Here is a 21,832-nt window from a genome sequence, read left to right on the forward strand (position 1 = left end):
ACTTTTCTAGGCATCAGTCTTTCAATCTCACACACACACACACAAAAAACTCTTCCATCACCAGCCCTTCAAACACATGCACACCTCATTCAGGCATCAGTCCTTTAAACACAGAAACACTCACACACTATAGTCCTTTAAATACACACACTCAACCCTACACACACACACACACACACACACACACACACACACACACACACACACACACACACACAACTCTTCCAGGCATCAGTCCCTTCAAACTGGGGGCGAAAAGATTCCGAGTGACTCATCTGCTGTTAAACCCTGAACAGCCACCAAGTGGCTCTTGGCCTTCCTTCCTTTCGATTTTTGTTTTGCTGAGGGACCCGGCGTGGGGGCGGTGGGCGGGACCAACGGCTGTGAGCGTGAGCGTAGAACACGTCTCAGTGACCGGGAGAGATCTAGCCGAGAACTTGGAACCGTTCTCCAAAAAGTGGGGGCGCTCCCTGTATCGTTGGGTGGAGGGAATGGAGGCTCACACCGAGTGCATTAGCAGCTTGGCTTCGCTGACCCTCTATTAAGTTCTGGTGGGTTTTGTTTTGCATTCTAAGGCTGTAGAATATAAATAGAGCTTCAAAAAGGGACACGGTGCGTCTTTTTTCTTTTTTATTGTTTTGATTCCAGGAGGAAGTTGCTGCAGAGTAGTTGTGGGATGTTGGAGTTTTCATGTGCCTGGTAGCCCGCCCTAGGAGGTGAGGTTTGGCATTCTAGGGTTCCCGGAGAAAGGTTTGGGTGTCCTTCCATTACTGGATCCGGGTGGCTTGCCAGCATGGCTCTCGGATAACTGGATGGACTTTTATTTCACAGTGAGAGATCCGTTGTTGGAATTTGCACAGGGAGTAAAAAGATTCATAAAGAGAGCCTGGGAGAAGAGGTGTTTTTTTTGTTTGTTTTTTTTTTTTTTAGGGTGCTAATGGAATCTTTGTGTTTTTGAGAATGTGAGAAGACAGACTCAGCCGAGTTTATCAGTTTTTATCCTAAACGTAGCACAAGCTGTACCTCTTTAAGAATTGGCTTTGAGAAATGTGATGGTGCTTAGTAAATGCAGTATCTGAATAACTCCAACTTGCAGCAGCCAAGTGAATGAGCTCATCGCTTATAGATTGGATACATCGAAACAGTCCCAAGACAGGATGCTTTTGCTTGTATGAATTAATCCGTGATAAATCATATCTGCCATTTATTTTTTTAATTTTTTTTTGTTTTATTGAAACCGCTGTGGTTTACAAAGTCCTTCATAGTTAGGTTTCAGACGTACAAAGAATCAGGGCCAATCCCACCACCAGTGTCCACTACCCTCCAGTGTTCCGAGAGTATAACCCAACCCCCCCAAAACACTTTGCCCCCAGCCTGCCTGTAGAACAGGCCCATTTCAGATCTGCCATTGAAAGAGTCCTTCTTGAGACAATTTCAAAATGCAGTTGTCTCTGATTATTTCTTTTTTTCTTTCTTTCTTTCTTTCTTTTTTTTTTTTTTTTTGATTTTAGGCCACACCCGGCAGTGCTCAGGGGTTGCTCCTGGCAGGCACGGGGGACCATATGGAACACCGGGAATCGAATCAACCACCTTAGGTCCTGGATCAGCTGTTTGCAAGACAAACACCGCTGTGCTATCTCTCCGGCACCATCTGATTATTTCTTTTCTGTAGTAGTTGACCCTGTATTTTTTTTCTTTCCTTAAATATGGTTAGATAGGAGCCACTAAATTGTTAGTCATATCTTTCAGGTAAATAGATCTCTGTTCCTAAGAGATTACTCAGTGCTGGATTTTTTCTTTATGGATGGCAACCTTATTGAAATAGAATTCACATATATACAGTTTCAGATTTAAAGTGTGCGTTCTGTTTTTAATATATTTACCAGTCTATATATACATCTATATATAGTTCATGTAGCATTTTCCTTATCCCCCAATGAAACCCATTAACATTCACTTCTTCTATCCCTCCTCTCTCTAGGCCACTGATATGTTTTTACAGATTTTCCTATTTAAGGGATTTCATTTATTTTTTCATATATATTTATATTTCCTATACATTGCTCCATAAATGGAGTCATTTAGTATTTGTTCTTTGGTCACAAGCTTCATATTGCTTTGTAATTGAGAACTTGAGGGGTTTAGTCTTCTATTGTTTTGTGCGTATGATTCTCACCATTCCCACCACCTAAGTTCTCGTGTCATTTCAGCATGAAAAGGATCATTTTTTACTTGTCCCTCTCACCTCCCTCAAATCATTTCCCTTTAGCAACTGCCAGAATTTACAAAGAATCAGGTAGGGGGTGGGGGGTATTTATTGCCAGATTATTTGCTTTAGCAATTCATATTTCATGGAAGTGAGATCATCTTTTACTTATATCTCATGTATCATAATCACTTGCAAGATTCATCTGTTTTGTTCCAAATGACGTCTTTTCTTGTGATTTTGGTTTAGATTACAGCAGGTGGGCTGCTCCTGCAGTGTTCCAGGACCTCTGTTGGGAGTAAAACCCAGGACTTCAACATACAAGGATTGTGATCTAGCCCTTTGAGCTCTCTAGGGCCACAGTTTTCATCTTTTCAAATAGCAGAGGAGTATTACATAGAGAATATATACCACAGCTTCTAGGCCTGGATTTACCCATTTTGTCATTTGTATCAGTACTTCTTTCTGTTGTGGAATAATATTCTATACCATATATGCCACCTTTTATTTGTCTGACAGCAGTGAATATTTGGCTATTGTAAATAATGCTATGAATATATGTAAATACGTTTGTGTGTGAATGTTTTTACTTCCCTTGATTACATCGAGTAAAATTGTTGGGACTAATGGAAATTACGTTTTTTGGTAACTGCCAAACTCTTTTGTGATGGCTCTTTTAATTCATTTTCAATGAATTAATGGTTCTTTTAATTCATTTCAAAGTACTGTTTTAAAATCCACATTACTTCATATAATTTTAAATTTAAGTTATTATAGCTTAATGTTAATCCATTTAGAAAAAAACAGTGTGCTACTTGATGAATAATGCTTCAATTTTATTTTAGCTAGTGGGAGCAAATTTGTTTACTGTCTTTACAAACTTTGTAAAACTCAGTGATAAGATTCTTAAATAGAATTTTTATGAGGTCTACCCAGTATAAACCAGTGATTGTTCCAGTATCAAATATGAACCACTGAAGCATGATAAAATTGGAAGAAGGCAAAGGAGCTGCAAAGAAGGAGTATTTTGCAGAGCTTTATCTTACAGCGATTGTATTTGTTTTGTTTTGTTTTGTTTCTTGTATTTGTGTTGATTTCTGAGAATACTGTCCTATCTTCGCAGGGAAAGATGAAGAATGAAATTGCTGCCGTTGTCTTCTTTTTCACAAGGCTGGTTCGGAAGCACGATAAGTTGAAAAAGGAGGCAGTTGAGAGGTTTGCTGAGAAATTGACTCTAATACTTCAAGAAAAATATAAAAACCACTGGTACCCAGAAAAACCATCAAAAGGTCAGGCCTACAGGTAAAAGACTAGATTGGATAGTGAATTGGGCTAAGTTGAGACAGATCAACAGAATTGAGTGCATAGCCAAAGAACAAAAGGATTGGTCCAGTTTAAGCCTTTCAGTTTTTCTCCCCCAATACACATTTCACTGGTCTTAGTAGTGTACTTCCTTCTTTGCTTTAAAATACGAGCATTTGTTGTTGGACTTTTACTATCTGGACATGAGATGCCAACACTTTGGTCTCAGGAGTTAGATTTCTTATGGTCTAGTTTGACTCCTGTTTGGGTTTTTCTGGATATATTATAGTACTTGGGTTTTGGAGGTTTTTTTTTTTTTCCTGTTTGGTTTTTGGGTGTCTGTGTGTGTGTGTGTGTGTGTGTGTGTGTGTGTGTGTGTGTGTGTGTGTGTGTGTGTGTGTGTGTGTTGGGTTTTTTTGTTTGTTTTTGGGGGGGGTTTTGGTCATTTTATTTGTACTATGCACGTTTTTTTGTTATGGAAAGAACAGTAACTTTCATAGGTGAAGACAGCATATCCATGATCATCAACTGGCAAATAGTAGCTTTGGGATTTGAACTCAGGTCTAACTTGACCGTAAAATCTTACAGGCTTTCTGCACATCACAGTGTGATTACTGCTCTGGCTCTCAGAAGGAAGGTAATTCTCACTTCTCTCTCTTTTGTAGTCTGGTTTATAAATTACATTTATAGCTTAAAGTTAAGAAGAGCAGACTCCTGTAGAGCATGTCCTGGCGTGTTCACTCCCAAGTATTTATATGACTCTTTGGGATCCTGGACCAAGAATATTCTGCTAAATTCAGCTGTCAAACTTTGCCTTATTTGTGTCCACAAAAAATAAAAGTGGAACAGTTGTGCCTGTCATGACTAGAGAAATTCTTTGATATAGGCATAGTGCTATATATACCTTAGAATTTCTTTCACAGATCAGCACCACTGGGTGTTCTCATGTAAAAGATTCCCATTCAGTGTCTCATTATAAATACAAAATTATTAGACTACAAAGGGGAGTGGAAAAAAATTTATTTCTCAAATGCTGAAGTTCAGATAGACATATTTTCTATTAAAAATAAAGTAAGAAAGTCATTGATGTGTTTTCTCCTTTAATTTACTCAGAAAATTTCCTACTAAATTGGAAACTGAATTAAAGGAGAAATGTGGGTGCTCTTAATGAGACAGATTCAATAGTATTTTTTATCTTCTCACTTGATCACCTAAGTATTTTTCTGCACATTTTTATTTCTGATAGACTGAATAGCTTTTGTGTGTTAGCTCTGTTGAGGCTTTTTGCGTTGATGTAATTGTCATTGGAGGCTTTTGGAAGTGCCAAACTACCAAACTATTACAGAAGAAGGAGACAACTGTCAAGTAAAGCCTTAAGGGTCAGACTGTACAATTCCATTTTCATTAATACTAAAATCTTGAGGAAATAGTTAGCCAAAGAGAATTAAATTGGCATGTGATCAGAAGTATCATTATCGAGTCATCTTGATGTTTCTGTGAAATAGAAAACTACTAGATTTAATAGTGGTTCATTTTTTATAAGTCTGAAAGGAACATAGGATCAGCTAGAGTTCTATTAAATCCATAGAATAAGTAGACATGTTCTTTTTGCATTTTTCGTTTTTGGGCCACACCTGGTGATGCTTAGGGATTACTCCTGGCTTTGCACTCAAATATGGCTCCTGGCTTGGGGGGACTATATGGGATGCCGGGGGATCAAACTGCGGTCCATCTTAAGTCAGATGCATGCAAGGCAAAATGTCTTACCACTGTGCCACAGCTCCGGCCCCAGACATGTCCTTTATTTCTTCCTACAGCATGTATAAATTAAAATTATTTCACTGCAATATGTGTGTGTGTGTATATATAATATATATGTATATATATATATATATATTATGCATATATAAACTGCTTTTGGAGGACAGTTTTAAAGTTTTACTAACATGTGCAAAAATGTTCATTTCTTTGAACAGTATGTCTCCTAAAAAATATTTTAAGAAGTACACAGACAAATACATATGAATATGGCTTCTTGTACATTTTTAATTGCAAGAAATTGGAAAGAAATTTGGGTAAATGGTAGACTTTTTTTTTTTTGAGTCACAACTGCCAGAGCTAAGGGGTTACTCCTGGCACTGCACTCTAGAATCACTCCTGGCAGTGCTCTAGGAACCATGTGGACTGCCAGGAATCAAAACTGGGTTGACTGCATGCGGGGCAAGCATTCTTAACTACTGTACTACCACTTCAGCCCCAATAGATAGCTTTTAAAGTCTTGTCTTAGAATAATGGCTATTCAGTCACAGGATATTGAAAGGAAAAAGTATGTGATATGCAACTTTTGTTGAATCTAAGTTTATTACTTAAGTTCTTGTATTTTCATATATGTCAGTGTGCCTTCAGGCCCTACCCTGTAGATAACAGAAACATACTTAACATTATTTCCGTATCTCTTCAACTACTGTGTGGGTGGTGGGGTGTCATGCCTGGCCCCGGGTGAGCTACCAGTGACTGGGATTGAGGGAAGAGGAAAAGAGGCAGGGCAGAGTGGAGAGACTTGTCAGAGGGGAGATGTTATGTTATCAGTCCCTGGCCTCATTTTACCTTAACTGTTTTTGATCCTGGGACCAATCTAAACAACTTCAGTCTTTGGCCATTTTAAAGAAAGCAGCAAATAGTATTGTTTATACTCTTAGTGTTTTTTTCATTCTAAATTAAATTTGTTGTTTGTTGTTGTTGGGGTACAGATAATACCAAGCAGTACTCAGGGCCTACTCCAAACTGTATGCTCAAGAGCTGTCTTTGGCTGGGATGAACCTAATTCTCTTGTAAGCAAAGCATGTACTTAACCTGTCCAGCTCTTTCTCTGGCCCAGAATTTGCTAAAATTCCTAATGATGATGTGAAGATAACTACAGGGTATTGCTTAATACCATGAACTTTGAAGTTTGGTGCACTGAATTTGAACCGTGTATTCATTACTTTCTAGCTATATAATCTTGGCAAATTATTCAAACTCCTTCCACCTTTTTTCCCTTAAGATGGGATAACTTACTCAAAGGATAATTATTGCAGACCATGACTTACTACATGCAAAGCATTTAGGAAATTCCTTTGCTTAGTTAGTCTTTAAAAGTTATTTTAGAAGGGGAGGTATTCTTTTTATGACAGATACCCAACTACAAACATATTTGTAATCATAGTGCTTAAGTAAATATATTTTTAAAAATAATAATAAAATAAAAGTTATATATAGTAAAATTAATTATTCTAAGTATAAAAGATTATTTTAAAACATTTAAAATTGGGGCCAGAGCATAGTGCAGTGGTAGGAGATTTGCCTTTCACATGGCTGATCCAGGATGGACCTCGGTTTGATCCCTGGCATCCTATATGGTCCCCCAAGCCAGGAGCGATTTCTGAACACATAGCCAGGAGTAACCCCTGAGCATCACCAGATGCTTAAAAATTATTTTAAAACATTCACTACCTGTTACCTTATTTATATCTTATGACTGTTCCCTATACTAGTTATTCCATTTTTAAATTAGATCAACTTATAAATAACTTACCTTTCAAACCATTATCTTTATTTTGCTGATGTCATTATTTAATGATGTCAGTGTTCAGCTAACTTTAGTTGTTTGGTTTGGGTACCACCCTCAGTGGTATTCAGGGCTGTTTGTGGTTCTGTGCTGAGGATCATTCCTGGTAGGGTACCAGAGGTTGTGAGCTGTGCTCTACCCACTGTATTAGTTTTCCCACCCCATGAATTTCACTTCATTTTTTCTATGTTGCTGGAATGCAGCCCAGGACCCCACACATCTGAGTCATGAGTGTACCGCTTTGCCGTATCCTGGACCCCTCAGTTAACTTGAAATTTTGGAGCTTTTTCTCTAAAGAAGTGATAAAGAGCTTAATTTAAATTGATACAATAAATAAATGCTAGAATAAGTCCTAAAACCGGAGTTCTTTTGCTTGGCTTCTTTGTTGTAAGCAGTAAATAAATGAAACTATGGTTTCTCTCTACAAGTACAGAAAGAAGCTTTCATTGAACATAAATTTTTGCATTCTTTTTTTTTTTTTTTTTTTTTTTTTTTGTGGTTTTTTTGGGTCACACCCGGCAGTGTTCAGGGGTTATTCCTGGCTCCAGGCTCAGAAATTGCTCCTGGCAGGCACGGGGGACCATATGGGACGCCGGGATTTGAACCGATGACCTCCTGCATGAAAGGCAAACGCCTTACCTCCATGCTTTCTCTCCGGCCCCAATTTTTGCATTCTTGCAGAGCACATCTTTGAGCATTCTGTTAAGTAGCTGTGGTGTTTCTTTTGTTTTTAAAAAAAAAAAAAGACCACTTAGTTTAGATGATTATTTATTTTCTCACCTTTTACAACTATTTTAAGAAAGAAAAATTTGTGGATTACAGAAGATAAGTGATGTTACTAAGTCTTGATCCTACTTTTATCTTAAATATATACATGAATAGTTATGTCACTGATTCTGTATTTATAGAACAAAAGGATAGCCTTGTCAATACATACTCTACTACCTGAGATGTATACAAACATGACAGGTCAAAATATGATACAGAGTGTCCAGGTACTATCTGAAACATTGGTTAAAATGTCCTCTGTCGTTAGAGATTTTATTGTATACAAACTTGACCTATAAAGCTTTTATCTTCAGAACTCTAAGGAATTTCACATAACTTACACTCTCCTTTCTCTTTGACTGGACATGTGAGGCTAATTAATTTCTGGGTAAAATGAGATTGCACCATTTTAAGAGATTTCCCTGGTCTCTTGAATAATCTTGTATGCTGCCTCTCTGCCTGTAGTTCACATTTATCATTGATTTTTATTTGTCACACCAGGGTTCTCCAGCTTTCCCCACTCCCATGCTGGCAATTATTGACATTGTGAGGTTTACAATTAATTAATTTAAAGTATTTTAACATTCTAATTTGTTGTAGATGCATTCGTGTCAATAAGTTTCAGAGAGTTGATCCTGATGTCCTGAAAGCCTGTGAGAACAGCTGCATCCTGTACAGTGACCTGGGCTTGCCAAAGGAACTCACTCTCTGGGTAGACCCATGTGAGGTGTGCTGTCGGTGAGTTCCCCTAAATTATACCCTGCGGCAACCTGCTGCAGCTTCCTCCCCTGTACTGGTTACCTCAAGCTCTAGAGCTAGTTGCTGGTACCCCAGTGTCTCTGAAGTGAAGCATTTGTAGAATACACTTTTGGAATGGACAGTGAAGGACTGATCCTGTTGTTATTTTGCTGCTAAAATAAGCATCCCAAAAGTGGGCAAGGTTTTTCCTAGAGTTCTACTGATTCAAAGTTCGAGACTGGAGGGTCAGTTTTTTTTTTTAAGTCTTTGGTGACTCACTGTGACTTTGAGCTCTTCCTTTAGAGTATTTCTCTTTCATTTTGAGCCACAATTCAACTTGGTTTTAGTCAAAATGTTTTGTTCTGTTTTGTTTTGTTTTTTGATGCAGCCCTAGTCTGACCCAGAGGTGGTTATATGTAGGCTTTGACCTGATCTCCAACACTGAAAAGGGAGGTTATACTTTTAAAAGTACATAGTTTTTTTCATTTCTTCACTGAATTGTTTTTGATCACTCTGAAAGTTCCATTTCTTGTTTATAAGTGGTTGTTTTGGGTAAGCTTGTTTGGGGAGTAAAGTAGAGGAAATTGCAAGTTTTAGTCTAAGAATTAAAATGACAAGACTTTTTTTTTTTTTTTTTTTTAGGGCTAGAGAGATAGGCACTTGCCTTTCACATGACCCTATGTACTGTCAGGAGTGACTCCTGAGTGTAGAGCCAGGGTTCACCCCAGAGCATCACTGAAAGTGACCAGAAAATAAAAAATAAAATGACAGGACAAGAGATAGAGACAGTCCAGTGGGTAGGGTGCTTTCCTTGCACACAGCTGATCCACGTTCAGTCCTGGTCATCCCATGTGGTCCCCCAAGCCTGCTAGGAGATGCCCTAAGAACACAGATAGGAGTAAGCCAAGCACTACTGGGTATGACCCAGTATGATCATGACCAGTCTGACCCAGTATGGGTATGGTTTTGGGTATGAAACCCAAAACCAAAAAGAAAAAGAAAAGAATAACATCCCTTGGGTCAAAGAGATAGCACAGGAGTAGAGCATTTGTCTTGCACGTGACCGATCCAGGACAGATGGTGGTTCAATTCCTGGCATCCCATCGCCCCAAGCCTGCCAGGGGCGATTTCTGAGCGTAGAGCCTAGAGCCCCTGAGCGCCTCTGGGTATGACATAGACCAAAAAATAAAAAATTGCATCTCTTTGTCCAGAGTCAGTCTTTCTATACTGTGGCCACTGAAACCCTGTGAACTCAGTGTATCATAAAGTGTTATCACTAAATTACTCTGGTGGTTTACATACATTTCAAGTAGGTCCCCAGATCTGATTGGCATTTAAGGTGCATTTTAAGTTTATCAATCTATGAAAAATTAGAAGCCTCATTTGAAAGGAGGTATGGTGCTCAGAAGGCTCCCCTCCAAATTATTGTGTGCTCTGACATAGAGGCAGAAGCAAAAAGGCTGAAGAGCTATCACAGATAGATCAGTCATGTAATGAGGGAATATGCACTCACTGAGTACAATAACCTTCAAATCTTTAGGGAACAGTTTCTATGTCTAAGGATGTTAAGGAAGTTGGGTAATTATATAAATATTTTGGAAATACTTGCTTGAATTACTCAAACTACACCTTGACATCTAATAATTTTGTGTTTTAATAGAATATATTTTTAAAAAAAGTCTTTGATGTAGCTTTTTTAAGTTTAAATACTGATTGCAGAGTTGTTCAAAATTGAGTTTCATTTTTACATGTATATGCTCCCCTTCACCCATGAATGTTTCCCTACCAACAGTGCCCCCAGTTTCCCTCTTACCTTTTCCCTGCATACCTCTGGGACAAGCATTTTGCCTTTCTCCCCATCTTCTCTCCTTCCCCTTCTCTCCCTCTTTCCCTCCTCTTTTCTCCCTCCCTCTCTCCCTTATTTTTTACCTTTTTATACACTTGCTTGCAATATTGTTAATGAAGGGATACCATGCATATCACTATCTCCATTCAACACCCAGTTAATGTCCTGAATGATGATGTGACTTGTTTTTTTACCTTCAAATCACCTTCAAAATGTGGAGTTCTCTTTCAGGGATAACAGAATCCTAACAAAGACTTGTTAGAAACTGAGTAGCAATGAGAAGTCAGTAGAGTATATTTAGATAATGAGACATGCTTTTGAACCAAAACTAAAAAGAAGTCGTTTGGAAAATAAAGCTGATATAGCAGTGATAAAAATGAAAAATACCTGAGTAGTTAAAATTAACTCCTCATGGGGGCAAGAGCAATATCACAGTGGCTAGAGCATTTGCCTTGCATGCAGCAGATTCAGGTTTGGTGCCTGGCATCCCAAATGGTCCCCCCGAATCTGCCAATAGTAATTTCTGGGCACAGAAACCCTGTGTGCTGCAGGGTTTCACCCAGAAACATAAAGCTCCTCAAGGGCCAGAGAAATAGACAGTGGGTCATGGGGCATTTGCTGTACCTGCTGGCCGGGTTTGATCCCCAGCATCCCATATGTTTCATATGGTCCACAAACAAAAGAATTCGTTTGTACAGAATCAGGAATAAGCCCTGAGCACTGCTAGGTATGGCCTAAACACCAAATAATTTCTCACTAGTATGCTAGAGACTTACGGCTATGAAAAAAAATTGACATGCATTCGAAAGAAGATATGTCAGAAGGATGAAAATTATATAGTAGTTTAACTTAGTTTATATATAGTTTGATTATAACTTTATAAAGTAATTAACAGGGTGCAGAATAAGTAAAGGATCTTTCCTATAGTGAGGCTTGAGAATAGTTTATAACTTTATTATCTATTCAACATTGTATTTTGGTTTTGTCATTTCTGTAAATTTTTTTTTACTAAAAAAATATTATTTGTTGATTTGTTTCACATGGAGTAAATCGGCCTTAAAGTTTTAGCAGTGTCAACTAAAAACGTTCAAAAGTTGTCTGTAACAAATTTCTAACTATAGGGGCCAGAATGATAGTACAGTGGAGAGGGCTTGCACATGACCAGCCCATTTGGTCCCCTGAGCCCACCAGCTGTAATTTCTGAGTGCAGAGCGTAAGTAACCCCTAAGCACCACCAAGTGTGCACCAACACACACACACAGTTCTAGGTATCTGTACATTATGGTGGTATAGGAGACATCTTCCCTAATATGAAGAGACTTTTATCAAAGGAAAGAGCAATCATTGTATTTGGAAAAAAATCTGTTAGGAAGCTGAACCTTTAATCACTCTATATTCTGAAGTGGGCTTTCTATTTCTGCATGGGCAGGGATTTTTATCAGACACCTGCTTTTGTTCCTCTTGAATTTGCTTAATTGATACTTTTAGTAGGCATGAGAATAAATGGCTTTTTAGTTTATCTCAAAAAGTTGCTAAAGCTTGGCTCACGTTTCTCTCCTGGCTTTGCCACTCACTAGCTCTGTGACCCACCAAGCCATTTCATCTCTCCAGAACTCAGTTTCAGCTGGATGAGGAAGTCTGACTGGCTGAATTCTGGATGATCTTCAGCTGCTGATTCTTAGACTGAATCTTACAGTCTTAGACTGAGAGTGATGCTGGAACAGATGGCAAAGTTCCTCACAATGCAGAGTTCTTTCATTTCAGATTTACTTAACATCCTTTAACATTTTCTTATAACAAAGGTTATTCCTAGTTAAAGGTTAATTCATAAGTTTAATGCTAGTAGTTTTAACAGTGATCTTACTTTTTTGCTCTGTAGCAGTTCTTTGAAATAAAATTAAAACTTGCAAAGTGTTTTAAGAAATAGAACTGACCTATGAGACTGCTTGCTTTCTACACTTTTTTAAAAGCTTGAGTTGCATTTAGATCTTTTACTTTATTGTAGTTTTGATTCAGAACTAACTTGGGGGGCCGGAGAGATGGCACAGTGGTGTTTGCCTTGCAAGCAGCTGATCCAGGACCAAAGGTGGTTGGTTCGAATCCCGGTGTCCCATATGGTTCCCCCCCACCCCAGGAGCTATTTCTGAGCAGACAGCCAGGAGTAACTCCTGAGCACCACCAGGTGTGGCCCAAAAACAAACAAACAAACAAAAAACAGAACTAACTTGGGATTAATTATCTTGAAAATGAGTTGCCATAATTGTCAATTATTTCTTATATTTGAAATTTCTAACACTTTGTCTTTCTGACTTTAACTGCATGCTGTGTAAAAATTGCTTAATGATTTGTTTTCTTTGTTACTTTACTACACTTGCATAGTAGTTTATTTAGATTTGTGGGTCCTTCATCATTTGTATTAAAAAAACACCTTAGTTTTATGTTCATTATGCTATTTTCCCTTGTTGCAGAATTTATTTCTTTGTAGTGACTAGCTAAAGTAACATATTTTGGCAATTTTTCTCCTAACCTCAGTAATTGCTTTAGTTCACTTTTTTTGTCTATATGGATATAGGAAACACAGGATTCTTTTAAGTTTAATGTAGTATGAGTAAATCAAAAGAAATGTCTAATTGATTTATGACTCATATTACTAGAACATAAATATTACAGGGTCAGTTAAAAATATATTAGAAAACTTTTGTTTAAAGCCAATTTCTATGGCATATACTAAATATCCTAGTAGTGAAATGTTCTTTGATGTTGTAAGCAATTATTTTTGTTAGGTAGAAGGAAAGAAGTTTGGGAATGAGAATTAATCACTTTTCTTTGCACCTAAATAGACTAGAAATAAAGATGTGGCATGTGTCTTTGAATAGAACTAGAGGACTTTATATGTAAGGCCTACATCTTAAGGATCCTTTGTGGTACCCTGTTACTGGGAAATTCTCTATTTTGAATCCAGTGGCATGTCTAGTTCTGTTTAATTATTCTTAGAAATTTCTTACTTTGTTGATACAACTTCAGGGTTTGCAAGGTGTTTATTATTTGTTTTATTTTGTTTTATGTTCTTAGGTATGGAGAGAAAAACAATGCATTTATTGTTGCCAGCTTTGAAAATGAAGATGAGAACAAGGATGAGATCTCCAAGAAAGTTACCAGAGCCCTTGATAAGGTTACCTCAGATTATCATTCGGGCTCCTCTTCTTCAGATGAAGAAACAAGCAAAGAAGTAGAAGTGAAGCCTAATTCTGTGACTGCAACCCCGAGCCCTGTTTACCAGGTAACCATGAAATGGGGTTAAACATTCTAAGTTGATCCTGGAGAAGAGAGCACAGCAGGCAGGATACTTGCCTTCCATCAACTAGGGTTTGATCCCTGGCATCCCATATCATTACCTGAACACTGCCAGAAGTGACTCCTGGGTGTAAGGCCACAAATAACACCTGGGCATCGATGGGTGTGGCCCAGAAACTGAAAATAAAAGTTTAAAAAACCCCACATAATCAGAGTTTACCAAGTCATTCCTATTCATGTTGCTCTAGGTTTTCTGATTAGAGATTCTCGATTTGTTTTTGTCTTTCCATGGTCCAAGAGGAATCTGCTACTCTGTTCCTGTTACACATCCAGAATTAACTTTATTGAAAAGTCTGCTTTGCTGCTTATCTAGAATAAATATATTCCAAAAACATGGTAAAGAAAAGAACAATCATGTGATAGAGCATTTCAGCTATTTAAACTCCCACTTTGCTTCAAAGAGAACTTCACTTTTTTTTTTTTTTTGGTTTTTGGGCCACACTCGACAGTGCTCAGGGGTTATTTCTGGCTATCTGCTCAGAAATAGCTCCTGGCAGGCATGGGGGGCCATATGGGACACCAGGATTCGAACCAACCACCTTTGGTCCTGGATCGGCTGCTTGCAAGGCAAACACCGCTGTGCTATCTCTCCGGGCCCGAGTTTTTAACTTTTTTTTTTTGTTTGTTTGTTTTTGGTTTTTTTGGGCCACACCCTGTGGCGCTCAGGGGTTACTCCTGGCTATGCGCTCAGAAGTTGCTCCTGGCTTCTTGGGGGACCATATGGGATGCCGGGGGATCGAACCGCGGTCCGTCCTAGGCTAGCGCAGGCAAGGCAGGCACCTTACCTCCAGCGCCACCGCCCGACCCCGAGTTTTTAACTTTTTTTTTTTTTTTTTTTTTTTTTTTTTTTTGGTTTTTGGGCCACACCCTGTGACGCTCAGGGGTTACTCCTGGCTATGCGCTCAGAAGTTGCTCCTGGCTTCTTGGGGGACCATATGGGACGCCGGGGGATCGAACCGCGGTCCGTCCTAGGCTAGCGCAGGCAAGGCAGGCACCTTACCTCCAGTGCCACCGCCCGGCCCCTGAGTTTTTAACTTTTAATGCATACCTTTAGGTATACATTCTTGCTCTCTTTGTGTGATTAAGGAGAAGTCTTCACTAAAGCTGTTTTATTTTTTTTCACCCAAACTAAACTATATTTTCTTTGATTTTTGGCAGTTAAAAATTCATAAAATTACTGTGCATGCATTGAAGCACTTTTAATCTTCCATATAGTATCCTATACTCCAAAGAGAGTTTACACTAATTTTATTAATTCACATTTGGTTTGTAATAACATAAAATCTGGGGATCGGAGCAATAGTATAACACCTGTAGGTGCTTGCCTTGCATGTGACCAACCCAGGACCCGTATGGTCCCCTGAATCTATCAAGAGTGATCCCTGAATGTGACCCAGAAAACAAAACTAGAAGTGGAATTGCTGTATCATAGAATATAACCATTTGGGCTATTTGGTTTGGGGGGTTGTTTTTGGTGCTGGGGTAGAGCAGAGGGCCTCACCACCAAGCTACATCCTGAACCCCATTTTCAGTATTTTTACAGAATCTGTGTTTTATATAGAAGCTGTATCAGTTTACTTCCTCATCAGTATTATGAGTTCATTTTAACCTATATCTTTGTCAATATTTTTCCAACTATTTTTTATATAGAGCTTTGTTCCATGGATGAATGCTACATTATTGTGGTATTGATTTTCATTTCCCTGATGATAAGTGATACTGGGTATTAAGTGATACTGGGTATTTTCTCATGTGCCTTCTTCAGGAAAATGTCTGTTCAGGGGATTGCCTGTGTTGAGTGCGGGGTGTGTTTCTTGTTTAAATTCTTTTTTTTTTTTTTTTTTTAATTTATTTATTTAGGTTTTGGGGCCACACCTGGTGGCGCTCGGGTTCCTCATGGCTCTGTGCTCAGAAATCTCCTGGCTCAGGGGACCGTGTTGGATGTCAGGGATCAAACTGGCGTCTGTCCTGGTCAGCCACGTGCGAGGCCCTACGGCTGTGCTATCGCTCTGGCCCTTGTTTAAATTCTTTATAAAGTTTGGCTATCAACCCTTTGCATAATGATGTGCAAGTATATTTTCCCTGCTTCATAGATTGCCTTTTTGTTGTGTATTAGTTGTGTGTGTGTGTAAAAGTTTTTAGTATTTATCATTTATTTATTCTTGCAGTCCTAGGGATTGAACCCAATTTGTCATACATGCAAGGCAAAATTCCTCCCTGAGTTATATTCCCAGCCCTTGTAAAACTTTTTGATTTGATGTTTTCCCATCTTTTTTATTCTTTTGTTTCTGTTGGCTTTAGAGTTGAATCTTCAGATATGTCTAAGTCTTATATTCAAGTTCTTAATCTATTTTATTTGATATTAGATAATGATTTCATTAAAATTTTTTGCACTGGGGCTGGAGTGTCTTTTGATTCTTACCATACTGTTTTGGTTATAATTACTATTATTTTGATATATTTTTTGATTGTTTGGGTCACACCCAGCAGCACTCAGGGGTTACTCCTGACTCTACACTCGCTCACAAATCGCTCCTGGCAGGTACTGGAGACCATATGGGATGCCGTAATTCGAACCACCATCCTTCTGCATGCAGGGAAAATGCCCAAACTTCATACTATCTTTTTTTCGGCCCTATTTTGATATATTTTGAAGTCTGGAGCATGTCTCTGTTTTTCTTCTTTTCTCTCTGAATCACCCAGGGTTCTTGTGGTCCTTAGAGTTTCAGATAAGTTATAAAATTGCTTTAGTTTCTATTTAAAAAAATGCCATTGAGTTATTTTTAGAGAGACTGAGAATGAGATGACATCCTTACCCTTACCCAAGTTTCTGCCCACAATACTTGGTAACTGCTCTAGATAGTTCAGCCAGGCACTGCAATGCTGCTCTGTATAGCTCTATATAGCTGGGGGCCACTCGTGCATATGTAGTGGTATCTTATGTTCTGGGGCTCCATGCAAGTATCTGGGATGGAATCCAGGCCTTGCTGCTTGCTTGTGTGCTTCAGCCCTTTGAGTTACTTTTTCTAGCCTCACCATTATAATTTTAATAGGGATTCTACTGAAACTGTAAATGTCTCTTGTAGTGTGAATATTTTAACAAGCTTTATTCTTCTAGTTTATGCAGACAGGATACTTGGTCTTACTGTCTTCTGTTTCTTATAACAATGTCTGATAGTTTCACATCCATTACCTTTGTTGAGGAAATTCCAAGGTATTTTATGATTTTTGATGTATAGTAAATGGAATTTTATTATTTTCTCTATATTTTAACAGTGTTTGGATATATAATTGCATTAAATTATTCTACATGAATTTTGTGTTTGATTTTCTTATATTCATCCCTCATCTTTTGGTTGAGTACTTAGGATTTCCCATAATGCAAATAGTGGTAGTTTTTGTTTGTTTGTTTGTTTGTTTTGTTTGTTTGTTTTTGGGGTCAAACATGGCAGCACTCAGGGGTTACTCCTGGCTCTGCACTCAGAAATTGCTCCTGGCAGGCTCAGGGGACCATATGGGATACCAGGAATTGAACCCGGGTCAGTCCCTGGTTGGCCACATGCAAGGCAAACAACCCACCGCTGTGCTATAGCTCTAGCCCCAAATAGTGGTAGTTTTACTCCTTTTGCAATTTGAGTTTCTTTTCTTTTTTTTGGGTAACTGCTCTGGCTTGAATTCCGAAAACAATACTGAACATTAGCGATAAGAGTCATGATTGTTGTCTTGTTGATCATTGGAAATGTTTTTTTTAACCACTGAATATGTTATTAATCGTTGGTTCATTACATATGACTTTATTATATTGAGGTTATGTGTCTTCCTTTTCCAAATTGCTTAGTTACTTTCATAAATGTTGGACCTTGCCAAGTGCCTTTTCATTCTATTGACAGGATCTTGTGATCTTTATCTGTCTTTTTGTTGATGATGGTATATAACATTAATTGCTTCGTGTATTTTAAATCAATTTCTGTATTCGATTTGATTTGCCAAGATTTTGCGGAGGATTTTGCTTTTATATTCATTAGAGATGTTGATCTATAGTTTTCTTTTTTGCTATTGTATTGTCTGTCTGATTATGGGATCTGAGTAATGGTGACCTTGGAAAACTGGCTTAGGAATGTTTCCTCCCTTTACTTTTTTGTGGAGAAAGAATCAGGAGGATACAATGTATCTTTTTTTAAATTCATTTTTGTTTAGGGTTTTGTTTTAAAATTGAGAATTCTTGAAGCTAACATGACTTCCCTTTGAATTAATTTGTTTTCTCTTCTTCCCTACAGATTTCAGAACTGATGTTCCCACCTCTTCCAATGTGGCACCCTGTGCCCAGAAAAAAGCCAGGAGTGTACAGAGGGAATAATCACCAGCATCACTACCCTCCTCCTCCAGTTCCATTCGGCTATCCCAACCAGGGGAGGAAGAATAAACCGTATCGTCCTATTCCAGTGACGTGGGTCCCTCCTCCTGGAATGCATTGTGACCGGAATCACTGGATGAACCCTCACATGTTAGCACCTCACTAGCTGCTTTAGATTCTGTTGGTGTCCTGTTGAGAAGAGGTAGTATAATCCTGGATATATATTAAAAGTTACAAGTTCATATTCATAGTAGGAAAGTTAGATGGGTTGCCAAACCATCAAACTTATTTTTATAGAAGTTATTGAAAATAATCTTTCTTAAAATATATATATGCACTTTAGATAAATTGATATAGTTTGAGAAACTTTATTAAAGTTATTCAAGTTAGTCAAGTGCCTGAGTTTTTAATATTGGACTTGAGTATTTATATATTGTGCATCAACTCTGTTGGATATGGAAGTACTGTAGGGGTCGACAAGCTGTTCTAGCACCTTTGAACATTATTGAGGGTATGTAAGTTATTTATACACAAGGAAATCTATTTTATGTCATTGTTTAGAAGAATTGCGTGAAATCATGTAGTTGCAAATAAAAAGTAGTTTGAGGCATGACAATGTGTGTTTTTGTTTTGTGTTTTAAAAAGAGGTTATCTTGGGGCCCGGAGAGATAGCACAGTGGTGTTTGCCTTGCAAGCAGCCGATCCAGGACCAAAGGTGGTTGGTTCGAATCCCGGTGTCCCATATGGTCCCCCGTGCCTGCCAGGAGCTATTTCTGAGCAGACAGCCAGAAGTAACCCCTGAGCACTGCCGGGTGTAACCCAAAAAAAAAAAAAAAAAAGAGGTTATCTTATTTTATTGTGTTTGAATATTTCGCAAAAAATAATTAAAAAATATGGTTTTGTTTTAAAAATTAACTTTATTCACCATATCTTCCCCAAAGACTACCGTTTAAAATATGAATATAAAAATAGTTTCTTACTGATAGCTAATTGAAAACAAAAATATAATTAAGTACCTTACCATCCATATCACTATAGGATTTTCTATAAGAATTTGGCCTGTATTGATTTTGATGTGACATCTGACTTTGATGCCTAATGCCACTGCATACAGCAGGCATGTTTTTACAACCATTCTCTAATCTTTGTGCCTGCTGCCTTTTTTCCCCCAATAAGTTAGAGGTCTAAAATACAAAGCCAAATCATACAGTCCTTGAGAGATTCTTCAGCAGTCCTTCGTATTTATACCACTGTAATGCCATCAGTCTGGAAAGCGTACTTGAACTACAAAGAGAAAAAAAGAAAGATAAAGAGCTTGGGATTTTTCTCAGATTTTTATATATTAGATCCATGCTTTTCCCTATAACCCATATATTTATGTTTCTGATCTGGAATGATTTGATTTATCAGATAAATCACAACATTTCATTAAATTGGACTTAACTCTGTCCCCAAAGGAACCTTGAGTGTATGTTTGTATTGTAAGTTCTGTTGAAGTACAGAATACCAGAAAAGTACACAGATTGGAGAATGTATTTCAAAGATCTTAAAAGTATGTGTTTGCAGATCAACCTGAAATGTTTTAACATTACAGACTTTTCTACTTTTAATGTTAAAATTTTATTTTTTTATAAACCATGTACAACTTTAACCATATTTCTGACTTGTGCCACACACAGAAGAGAATTTGAGATATGTTCATAATTTCCTTGGAATAACATGACAAGGGAATTAATTCAGTTAAGTTTTTAAAACAAAATTTAACTGGAACTGTTCCCTTTAGCGGTTTCCTTGAGAGTTTTGTATAGTGATTATTAGTATTACTAGTTAGGAGTTGGCAGATCGCATTTGATCTACTACTTTGATTATTTGGGAGGGCGTCTTGCTGGGAAAGAAGTGTAATAACATGGAGAAAAGAAATATTTTTGACATTTGCTCAATAACCAAACCTTTCCATTTTAGATTAGTGCAACTTAAATCTTTTCTTAGTGCTAACATCGACATACCAGAGCCCCTTCAGGAAAACATTAATTCTGAATTTTATGGTTAGAGTACTATCTCTAGAAGAATCTGACTTAGCGACAATCAGGACTATAGGAGGTCTCTGAGCTCTGTCTCCCTTGGACTACTCTTTGTGAGACCAAGTGTGACTGCATAATTTTAATTTGAAAGCCATAGCAGCTGTTTGCAGCAGGAATAGTTAATGATTGAATGATTATAATTTGGGCCATTTAACTGTATTATATTTGTAGATATACTGCATAGCTCTAAATTTTAGAGATTAAACTTAGACATTAAAGCTTTTTAAAATGCAAATTATTTCAGTAACTTCTGTTCCATTCTAAATGGGCTTATTTCTGGACTTCCAGTGTAATATTTACCTCAGCATCTAACTTTTGAGCAAACAAACATCTGTGGTTTTAAACTAAAGCATAAAAGCATTTATGTTGACTTCCACTTAGCTTTCACAGTGATTTCTTATTGATGATGGGAAGAGGAAAAATGAGAATACCTGCCATCTGCATTTTACCTTGCAAGAAAGCCATTATATCCTATTTACAAATAGTGGTCTTTAAAAAAAAAATACTGCTGTGTGCCAACAACTTATTCAGTCATTATGAAAACCCCATGAGGTACTATTATTCCAGTTTAGATAAATCTCAAGTTAGAAATTTCCAAACTAAGTAATCAATCCCTGATTTTAAAACCAATCTCTAGTACAGCAGATAGGAAGCTTGCCGAGCAAGGAGTCAACTGGGTTTGATTCCTGGTGCTCAGTCTGGTATCCTGAATTTTGCCAGGAGTGATCACTGAGTCTAGAGCCACTAATAAGCCCAGAGTACAGCTGGGTGTGGCTCAAAATCCAAAACCATGTTAACTATAAATTCTAACAACTTCTTGTGATAAATCTGGGTATAAGGTTAGGGTGTAAGAAAAGTAATAGAGGCCAGAGCGAGTGATAGTACAGTAGGTAGGACATTTGTGTTGCGCATGACTGGCCTGGGTTTGATCATCTGCATATCCCAGAAGGTCCCCCTTAGCTATCAGGAGAATTTCCTAAGGACACTGTCAAGGTGTGGCACAAAATCCAAAAATAAGGGGAAAAATTATTTTAAGAGATAGTACAGGGGGTAGGGTACCTTCCTTACATGTAGCCAACGAACCAGGTTCAGTCCCAAATATCACATACAGTCCCCAAGTCTGCCAGAAGTAACTCTAGAGCTCCACTATATATGGCCCAACTTCCTCTCCCAAAGTAACAAAGATTAAATTTATATGCCATAAAACAGTAAGGTTGAGGGTGGAGAGGTATAGGATAGCAGGCTAAGCCCTTGCCTTGCATACAGCTAACCTCAGTTTGATTCCCAAGTACTACCCATGGTCCCCAAATCCTATCATGAGTAATCCCTGACCATAGAACCAGGTGAAGCCATGAGTACCACAGGATATGTCCAAAAACTCGAACAAAAGGCTGACAAAAACTACTTTATTAGACTGAAATGTCAAAGGACAATTCTATGGGGTGTTTTTGTTTTTGTGGGGGGGTCACATCCAGCGGTGTTCAGGGGTTACTCCTGGCTCTGAACTCAGAAGTCGCTTCTGGCAGGCATGGGGGGATCTTATGGGTTACCGGGAATCAAACCCAGGTTTGTCAGG

At 38.1% G+C, this 21,832-nt stretch overlaps 1 protein-coding gene across 1 annotated transcript; it reads left to right on the forward strand.

The window, feature by feature from the left end:
• Window positions 1–3,326: 3,326 nt before the first annotated feature.
• BTG3 (BTG anti-proliferation factor 3) lies at window positions 3,327–18,791 on the forward strand. The gene is made up of 4 exons (XM_049785509.1): window positions 3,327–3,508; window positions 8,484–8,621; window positions 13,540–13,747; window positions 18,099–18,791. Exons 1-4 carry the CDS (start codon window positions 3,336–3,338, stop codon window positions 18,339–18,341), a joined length of 762 nt encoding a protein of 253 aa, XP_049641466.1. The 5' UTR covers window positions 3,327–3,335; the 3' UTR covers window positions 18,342–18,791.
• Window positions 18,792–21,832: the final 3,041 nt, after the last annotated feature.

This window comes from Suncus etruscus, chromosome 13 (genome assembly GCF_024139225.1).
Source record: "Suncus etruscus isolate mSunEtr1 chromosome 13, mSunEtr1.pri.cur, whole genome shotgun sequence".
Taxonomy (NCBI): Eukaryota; Metazoa; Chordata; class Mammalia; order Eulipotyphla; family Soricidae; genus Suncus; species Suncus etruscus.